At 47.1% G+C, this 9365-nt stretch overlaps 1 protein-coding gene across 1 annotated transcript in view; it reads left to right on the top strand.

Annotated features, from left to right (window-relative positions):
* The window catches only part of zanl (zonadhesin, like), a 73346-nt gene that overhangs the window by 37852 nt on the left and 26129 nt on the right, over positions 1-9365 (top strand). The window contains exons 23-35 of the mRNA XM_054733692.2: positions 1-94; positions 246-353; positions 588-757; positions 1012-1214; positions 2865-3009; positions 4439-4686; positions 4821-4998; positions 5337-5445; positions 5680-5774; positions 5911-6087; positions 7881-8089; positions 8345-8489; positions 8561-8658. The exon at positions 1-94 is cut by the window's left edge and continues 50 nt beyond it. Of these exons, the coding sequence (XP_054589667.1) occupies positions 1-94; positions 246-353; positions 588-757; positions 1012-1214; positions 2865-3009; positions 4439-4686; positions 4821-4998; positions 5337-5445; positions 5680-5774; positions 5911-6087; positions 7881-8089; positions 8345-8489; positions 8561-8658 (1979 nt within the window). The remainder of the gene's footprint in view (positions 95-245; positions 354-587; positions 758-1011; positions 1215-2864; positions 3010-4438; positions 4687-4820; positions 4999-5336; positions 5446-5679; positions 5775-5910; positions 6088-7880; positions 8090-8344; positions 8490-8560; positions 8659-9365) is intronic.

Genomic DNA, 9365 nt, shown 5'->3' with positions numbered 1-9365 from the left:
CTAACGATGACTTCACCAAACCGGATGGAACCCTAGCTGGAAATGTGAATGACTTTGGAAATAGCTGGCAGACGGAAGAAGATGAGGATGACTCGTAAGTTCTTCAAAGTCTTCTTTAGGTCTGGTGTCGGAAGCCAGGGGAGATGTTTTCTGACTCACACGATGTAAATCAGATATCTGTAACTCACCTGCAGAGCTGTGAGGATCTGTTCCTGTTTTCACTCAGATCCACCCGTTTCATGCAGGTGCACCCAAGGAACTAAACCCGACCCAGACTGTGACCCGAGCCTTGAGGCGGAGGTGGTGAAACCAGAAAAATGTGGAAAAATCAAAGACCCTGTTGGACCCTTCAGGTGAGAGAAGTTTTGTTTGGAACCGCATCAGAACTGGGGTTTGTTTTGGACTCAGGAAACTAAACCAGACAAGAACTCCTGGTTCTTCTCAGCATGCTGCTGGGTCTCCTTTAGAGTCCGATGTTTATGCGAGTGTTTCAGACAAATGAAATGTAATGTTTCTGTGGACACACACCTCTTCGGAGCCGAGCTCTAACTTTATTAATCGTTAAATTTGACTTGTTTTTTTGCCAGAGAATGCATCAAAATGGTCGATCCCACTCCGTTCTTTCAAAGCTGTGTTTACGACATGTGTCGGTTCGGCGGGCAGCAGCATGTTCTCTGTGACCAGCTACAAGCCTACACTGATGCCTGTCAGAGCGCTGGAGCCAAGGTCCACCCGTGGAGAACTCCAGACTTCTGCCGTAAGTTCTCAGACCGGTGGTGTCCATCACGTTCCAGCTCTAGAACACAGGTTCAGTTCTGAACAAAGACCATTCTCAGGTTTAAAACACAGCCTCCTGTTCTCAGTGGGGAGAGCCAAGGCCAAAGATTCCTGCCTTGCTTTAAATCTGACATTTATGGGAGATATAATGAAATTAAATGTTTATTATTCTCTTTTTATTCCCCCTACCTTCCTCTGTCCCGCCATCTGTCGTCCCTTTCCTCCTGTCTCCAGCTCTGGTCTGTCCTCCTAACAGCTCCTACTCACTATGCGTGAGCGGGTGTCCTGAGACCTGTCTGGGTGTGGTTGGACCTCCCGGCTGTCAGGACGTGTGTGTGGAGGGTTGTCAGTGTGATCCAGGCTTCATCCTCAGTAATGACAGATGTGTGGCCCTGAAGGACTGTGGCTGTGTGGATGTCAGTGGGACTTACCACCCCGTGAGTGCCTGTCCATGGTTGTCCTGTTGTGTTCTGTAGAATCAGAACTGTGCTCACTGCCTTTATAAAAGCTGTGTGTGAAAGCCTCTGCTGCATGTCCCCCTCTTATTGTCACAAAAGAACCGCATCAACTCCATTTGGCTTTAGGCTTTGATTCAACCGCTAGAAAATGACTTCAGCTTGATGCCTTTCAGGGTCAGCCACCAAAATGCTCAACTGATCTCATTTCATTTATCTATAAAGCCCCTTCTGCGACCAAAGCAGACGCCCAAGGTGCTGAACACAACACAATAATAACATAAAACCATCAGAATAAAATATAACAATCGTAAAACCAGCATGAAATCAATTAAAAGAGGACAGTAAAAGCAAAAAATAAAATCCAGAAAAAGATTAAGAGGCCGGGGCATCGAAACTGGGTAAAATTTGCTAATCCTCAAATGCCTTGACAAAAAAATGGGTCTTAAGGCGAGTCTTAAAAAACCCCATGAGGGTGACTGACGCACCACCAAAGGCAACTGGTTCCAAAGTGCAGGTGCCAACACCGAGAATGCACGGTCCCCCCGTGACCTGCACTTAGTGCGTGGAACGATCAACAGCTCCCTGCCGGCTGAGTGAAGGGCCCGCGAGGGGGCGTGCCTGTGCAAAAGGTTGCCAAGATATGCTGGAGCAGTTCCTTGTAAGGCCTTGTATGCCAGCACCAAGACCTTGAATTTTGCCCTGTATTACACAGGCAGCCAATGAAGGGATGCCAACACAGGGGTTGATATGTTCCCTGCGCCTAGTGCCGGTCACGAACCTAGCGGCTGAGTTTTGTACTAACTGCAAGCGTGCTACCGCACCCTGACTAAGGCCGGCATACAGTGCATTGCAGTAGTCGAGCCTTGAAAGAACAAAAGCATGTGTGACCGTCTCTAGATGTACTCTGGACAGCAGGGGCTTCATTCTGTCTAGTCGGCATAAGTTAAAAAAACACGACAGCACAACCTGGTTGATTTGCGCGTCGAATTTAAGGGCTGAGTCCAGTTGCACTCCCAAATTTCGGATGGTGGTCTTCATGTTGGATGCTAAAGGGCCCAGATTCACAGCATCGCATGGGTGTGTTGACATGCCAGGGCTAAGTACAATTACTTCAGTCTTAGCATCATTCAGATGTAAAAAGTTTGTAGCCATCCAGGAGCGCACATCCTCTAAGGTATCTACAAGCTTTGATATTGACCTATCGACACCCCGCTGAAGGGGGAGGTAGATCTGACAGTCGTCAGCATAAAAATGAAAATGCATGCTAAACCGCTGAAGAAGATTCCCCAACGGTAGTAAGTAGATGGCAAAAAGAAGCGGACCCAATACAGACCCCTGTGGCACACCCCACTTGAACCGAACTCAACATCTGTCCCACTCAGAGGACACCGGAGACCAGCTGCCCTTTTTTATGTCAGGTTGCTGCTCTTCAGTATACTATTCTTCATCATCCTATGGTTCCTAACCCTAACTGCACCTGTGTGCAGAACGTGGTCTGAGTGTGCTCATGAAGATGTTGTGCTTAGATTAGCCAGTCTGTGACACAATAAAGGTCTTTACCTGCATCAAATTATGTTATTGTGGACAGAAACTCCTGGTTCTTTATTCTGACTGTGTTCTGAACTTCAGGTGGGGGACAACTGGTACTTAGAAGGCTGTGAGCAGAAGTGCGAGTGTCACGGAGGAGGTCTGATCCACTGCCACAACACCAGCTGTAAACCTACCACAGAGATCTGCCAGCTGCATGACGGGCAGTATGAGTGCCGCCCTGTGGGTACGTTACACACAGATACAGTCTAACCCACAGCAGCCTGCAGGACATCCTGGTTTGGGTGGTTCGGGACTGTGTACAAGAATACTAGACCAGTGCTAGAGTTCTAAACCAATACTAGAACCATGTCTAACAAACCACGGTCTTGAGTTGGTGCATTTCATTAGTGAACGTGAACTCTTGACCAATAGTCAAAGTAAATTTTTGCAGTTGCATCAAACATAAAAACTTTTGGCCTGATCACCTTCCACAAAAGCCAGAGTCGTCTAACACTGCCGCCACTGAAAGCCAGGAAACAAATCATGTCGAAGTTAAGCTTGGTTTATGCTTGACGCGTCCGCGAGGTTCGCACGGCTCAGCACGGCGAAATTGCGTAATTTTAACAACCACGCCCCTCCACCGCGCCTCCGCACGGCCCAAACTTTCCGCACCACGCACCTAGAAGATTTTCTAACCACGCGGACGGTCGGACGCAGAAAAACATGGCGTACTGGCGAGAACAAGTATGGCAGAGGTTCGTAAATACAGACATTTGTATGATTCAGCGCTCAGAGATCACCGTGATCAACATGTTGTTAATAATTCTTGGTGAGAAATAGCTCGCACTGTCGGAGAAGACGAAGACGCTGTTAAAAATGCTGGAATGCCATGTTGTACACAACAGTAATTTCTACTTCTACTATGGTGTAGTGTTGGATGCATGCCGTAGAGCTCCATGCTGCCCCCTACAGTTTGGAAGAATATTGGCTCACCGCAGAGACAAGCCGCATGAACCATAAACGCTGCGAGTTGTGAAGCGCGTTCCATCCGCGAGCCGCATCACCAAGCGGAAAGTGAATGCGTCGAGCATAAACCAAGCTTTAGAGTCCCACTAGTTGTCACACAGGTGTGTGAAATGTGTTCTCTGCATGTGACCCATCCCCCGGCGGAGCGGTGAGCTGCAGACACGGCTGTGCTCGGGAACCATTTGTTGTTTTAACCTCAATAGAAGTTAGAAAACCAGCAGGGGTTCCCCGGCTGCATTTATAATCGCCTGTGTGAAAACCATGCTGATAAGAAAGACCAACGCTGACCTCTGCTCCCATTCTTCTTTCTGGAAGTTCCCGGTAAACCAGTCCAACGACTGAACAGAAGTACAGTAAGTAGTAGTTGTAGTAGAAGAAGAAGATTTTGCCCCTTTTATGATAAAAATCACAAACACAATTAAAACACAGTAACATGTCTGCCTCTCTGTGGTGAAAGTCAAGCACAGAAAGCCCTTCTGTCTCTAGAACCCTTGGTTTAAAGGCATCGCTCACCTTTACCTACTCGGGTGGCTTCTGTGTGATGGTCCTGGTTCTCCAGTATGAACAAGGCCACCTCTAACTGCGACCAGAAAACATCAAAAGTTTCATGAAGTTCAGACTTTAGCTAAATCCATTCTTCTCCTCAGGTTCTGGGATCTGCTCCGTCTCTGGTGATCCTCACTACACCACCTTTGATAAACACACCCACCATTACATGGGAGCCTGCTCCTACACACTGACCAAACCCTGCAATTCCTCCTCTGAGCTTCCGTACTTCACGGTGGACACTCAGAACGAGCACCGAGGGAGCAACAGAAAAATTTCCTACGTCCGAGCCGTGGTGATCCATGTGAACGGTGTGAGCGTTATCCTTGGGAAGGGGCGCACGGTTCAGGTATTCTACCTCTTCATCTTCTCCCGTGAACTTTAGGACCAGTCGTTTCTGCGAATCTTTCTTAAACGTTCTAAACAGCGCCTGGTGTTAAGAGGCTGTGTTCATGATGCTTCTAACTTGGTTCTGTTCCTCAGGTTAATGGAAAAGTGGTGGTACCACCTGTCACCTCCATCGGTGGACTCAAGATCTACATGAGTGGAAAGTTTATAGTTCTGGAGACGACGTTTGGTCTGAGGGTCCGGTTTGATGGGAACCACCATGCAGATGTCACGGTTCCTACCACCTACAGCGGCCTGCTCTGTGGCATGTGTGGTAAGAATCACCTGTACTCACTCACCACATGGTGTCTGCTACAGCCCTCCATGAAGGGGTCAGAGAACATGCAGGTCACCACGGTCTAATCCTACCGATGTAGTGTGTAAACAACGTTCAGTGAACGAAAACCAGATTCAAACACCACAACAGAAAAAGATTTGAAACAAAGCCCGTTGTTCTATTATTCTACGTGGACTCTGAACTTGAGAACTTATAGCTTTAGTGACGTGTCTGTCGGTTTAGCAGCCGCTTTTATTATTTCAGTTTTCTGATTAATTAAATTTAGTCTAAACATCCGATTCTGTTCTACGTCTCATCGCCTCTGTCCTTGGTAGGAAATTTCAATGGAAACTTCAAAGATGACAACCTGAAACCGGATAATACAGCAGCTTCAAACAGCAATGAGCTGGGAGACAGCTGGGAGGTGCCTGATCCGAGACCCGAGTGAGTCCCGTCAGAACACAACTGAAACATCCGTACGACGGGTGCACGTGTACAGGAAGGGCTCAAAAAAGTTCTGTCAAATATTACACATTAATCAGTTAAGTGTGTTTCTCTCCTAGGTCTTCAGGTGACTCAGACAGACTGAATTACCTGAATAATGTCGTAGCGATCTGACTAATGTGTCCATTTATGATGCTCTAGCTAACTCTGGTGGATGCTTCCCTTCATCTACAGTTGTACTAATGGTGGAGGGCAGGAGGACTGTGATAAGCAGGTGGAGGAGGAAGCCAAGAAGCCCACAAGTTGTGGAATCATCACTGATCCTAACGGTGCGCACATACACACACACACACACACACACACAGCTGATGCATGCAAGGACATCAGACATTTGACCTACATTTATCCGACGGCCTATGGGACGATTACAATAACCTCCACTTGTATCTTGAATCTGATTTTCAGGGATCTTTAAGGCGTGCCACTCGTTCGTCCCCCCTGAGTCCTTCTTTGGAAACTGTGTGTATGACCTGTGTGCAACAGGAGGTCAGACCGTGGCTCTGTGCCAGGCCTTAGAGAGCTATGCTGACATGTGCGCTGCTGCAGGAGTTCCCATCTCCTGGAGGAACAACACCTTCTGCCGTAAGGATGGATGGACAATAGACAGGCTGGCTGATGGATGGATGGATGGATGGATGGATGGATGGGTGGGTGGGTAGGTAGGTAGGTAGGTAGGTAGGTGATGAACTAGATGAGTTTTTATTGTCTGATTTGATCCGTGGACAAAAGCTTGTCTGAAACAAATGAGGTTGACAAGAGCGTCTGAGTTAAAGCTTGCTCTTCATGACTAGATCAAACCCAGTTTATTTGTACTTAAAATGCAGCAATGTTGCCCAAAGTGCTGAACATAGACATGTAAAAACAGAAAAACATTAGCAGTCAAGTAAAACATAATAAAGCACAAAAAAACAATACAATAAAAATCACACATGGTAAAAAGTAGGACTACCAAGTCAACTAGAAATACTAAAAGTTGTCAAGTATACGTCTTCAGTGGCTTTTAAAAATGGCAACAGGTGATGCCTTCCTAATGGAGATGGGCGAATATTCCACAAAGTAGGTGCAGCCACTGAGAAAGACCTAAAACCTCTTCTCTGTAGACTTGCCCCATGTAAGTCTAAAACCTCTGTAGACTGGTCAGAGTAAACTCCAGTCTACTTGGATGGGTGCTGGTCCAAACAACATTACAGTAATTAATATATGAATACAACAACCCTTTTATTAATCTGGAAACAGGTTTTCTATTTATTTATGGCACAGATGTGAGGTTTCTGTTATACTGATTAATCAGCTGCGACACCGAGGAGACAAGCAGATCTAGCATAATTCATGGGGAAATAATCTCTTTGGATTTTCATTCAAGATTAAAATGTGTCAGAGTTTTTACCAAAACATTTAAAACTTATTTTTATGTTAAGGGACAATTTTTAGGTGTCACGTTGAAAGCAGGAGGTTAGGACCCAAGTTGCAGGAAATCCAGAACACACAGGCAGGAGCGGTTGAAAAGTAAAAATCCTTTATTTAGGAGGAGAACCAAAAATCAAAGGGGAAAAGGCAAAAACCCAATAACTAAACTAAGACCGAAATCCAAAAGCTCACTTTCTGAGCAGAGACCTAAAGACGGAGACTGGAGACAGGAGACAGGAGACAGGAGACAGGAGACAGGAGACTGGAGACAGGAGACAGGAGACAGGAGACTGGAGACTGGAGACTGGAGACTGGAGACAAAACAACGCTGACCAAGACAATGAACCAACAACCACAGAGTGACAAGACAAGGCTTATATACACATGGAGAACAATTAAGGAAACAGGAAGCAGGTGTGTGGAGTGAGGGCTGGAGGGAAGGCAGGTGACACAAATTATCTAAATGGGGAAAACAGAACCAGTGGAGGGCAGATAAACCTAAAACATAAAACTAAACCTAAGACTGAGGGAAGGACATACACACACACACGCAAAAACACTGAGCAGGGGACAAAGAGGCTGGAGCTACAGAACGTGAAGGAAGACCTGGAGGGCTGGGGATGAATGAATGACACAGGACCTGGGAGGAATTGACTTTAAAGGGCTACAAACATAAGACACATAATTGAGATGCAGACAAAGGACACATGAGGGCGCTATGAGACACAGAAGGGAATCTAGAGAGGGATGGAGAAACATCAGGAGGCACATAAGGAAGGGGCAGACGCAGACCATGACACTGGGGTCTGAACCAAGTGGACTTTTTTCAAGTTCTTAATTCATTTAGTGGTTTGGTGGTTGTAATCCAGTAATTACACTGGGATAGGCCGTGATGTGCCATCCTAATACAACATTGACATTTTTGGGCGATGGTGACGAGCCTCTTTCATCTTTTCTCTCCTCTGTAGCACTAAAGTGCCCTCCAGGAAGTCATTATGAACCATGTGGCCCTGCTTGCCCCCAGCCCAGCTGTCAGGATCCTGCAGGCTCAGGTGGTTCCTGTAACCAACCCTGTGTGGAGGGCTGTGTCTGTCACCCCGGCCTGGTTCTCAGCGGAGACAAATGTGTTCCAGTCAGCGAGTGTGGATGCACTGATGGAGACGGACATTACCGACCGGTAGGTAACCCTAACCCTAACCCTAACCCTAACCGACCGGTAGGTGGTCACAGCAACAGTTAGCTCTTGGACTTTTAACAAGAAGTGTTGGAGTAGAACTTGTGGGTGTGTGTGCGTGCGTGCGTGCGTGCGTGTGTGTGTGTGTGTGTGTGTGTGTGTGTGTGTGTGTGTGTGTGTGTGTGTGTGTGTGTGTGTGTGTGTGTGTGTGTGTGTGTGTGTGTGTGTGTGTGTGTGCGTGCGTGTGTGTGTTTGGAGGTTGGAGACTCATGGTTTCCAGAGAACGACTGCTCAGAGCGTTGTCGGTGTCACGGTAATCACAACATCACCTGTGAACCGTGGCAGTGCAGTCCTGCACAGGAGTGCAAGGTGGTGGAGGGAGTGCTGGACTGTCACTCCACAGGTAGGGTGAAACACCTGACCTGCAGCATTTGAAGCTGGAGCAGCATCACCAGGTATTTTCCCACTCCTCAGGAAAAGGAGTGTGTCACGTAGCAGGAGACCCACATTACTACACTTTTGATGGAGTGATGCACACCTTCATGGGCACCTGCACCTACACCCTGGTGGAGGTAGGAGGCTTTTAAATTGCTACTGCAAAACAATGGAAATGTTTAATTAACAAAACTCCCCCCAGACTTCTTCACTAAGGAAAGCAAAGGTCTTTCATGTGTGTGAAGGGAGGATTCAAAGGCTGGATGTTAGTATTAAATCAGTCCTTAAATCCAAGATCAAATCACAGAATCCAAAAATGTGCATAAAGGTACAAATCATGAGGCAAAACACTGATATGGTGGAGCAAACATCTAAATCAAAAGTATCTTGGGTCTTGTTCACAAGTGTGGGAAAGGTGGCGCGTGAGACATTCCATCACTGAGGATGCCTCCAGGACGTCTCCCTGGTGAGGTTTTCTGGACACGTCCAACCGGGAGGAGACCTAAAGGAAGACCCAGGACACGCTGGTGGGACTATGTCTCCACGCTGACCAGGGAACGCCTTGGGATTCCTCCGGAAGTGTTACAAGCCAATTTACCGGGCTAGCTCTACTCTTCTAGATTTTACTAATATCTCAGGGTCTGACTTGTAATCGGCGTAGAGAGCGTGACAACGCCAGCTACCAACAAACACTCTTACTCTGTAGAGAGTTGATCAGCAATCACCACAAACCCCGAGCTTCTAATTCTGACCAAAATTAGTTCAAGCAGACAAAGAGGAAGACTTCTGATTTACTCCAACCCCCTCCGTTGCCGGCTCATTGCATGCCGTCAGTTACACACCA

Source organism: Nothobranchius furzeri, chromosome 3 (assembly GCF_043380555.1).
Source record: "Nothobranchius furzeri strain GRZ-AD chromosome 3, NfurGRZ-RIMD1, whole genome shotgun sequence".
NCBI lineage: Eukaryota > Metazoa > Chordata > Actinopteri > Cyprinodontiformes > Nothobranchiidae > Nothobranchius > Nothobranchius furzeri.
This window is presented reverse-complemented; position numbering and strand designations above follow the sequence as displayed.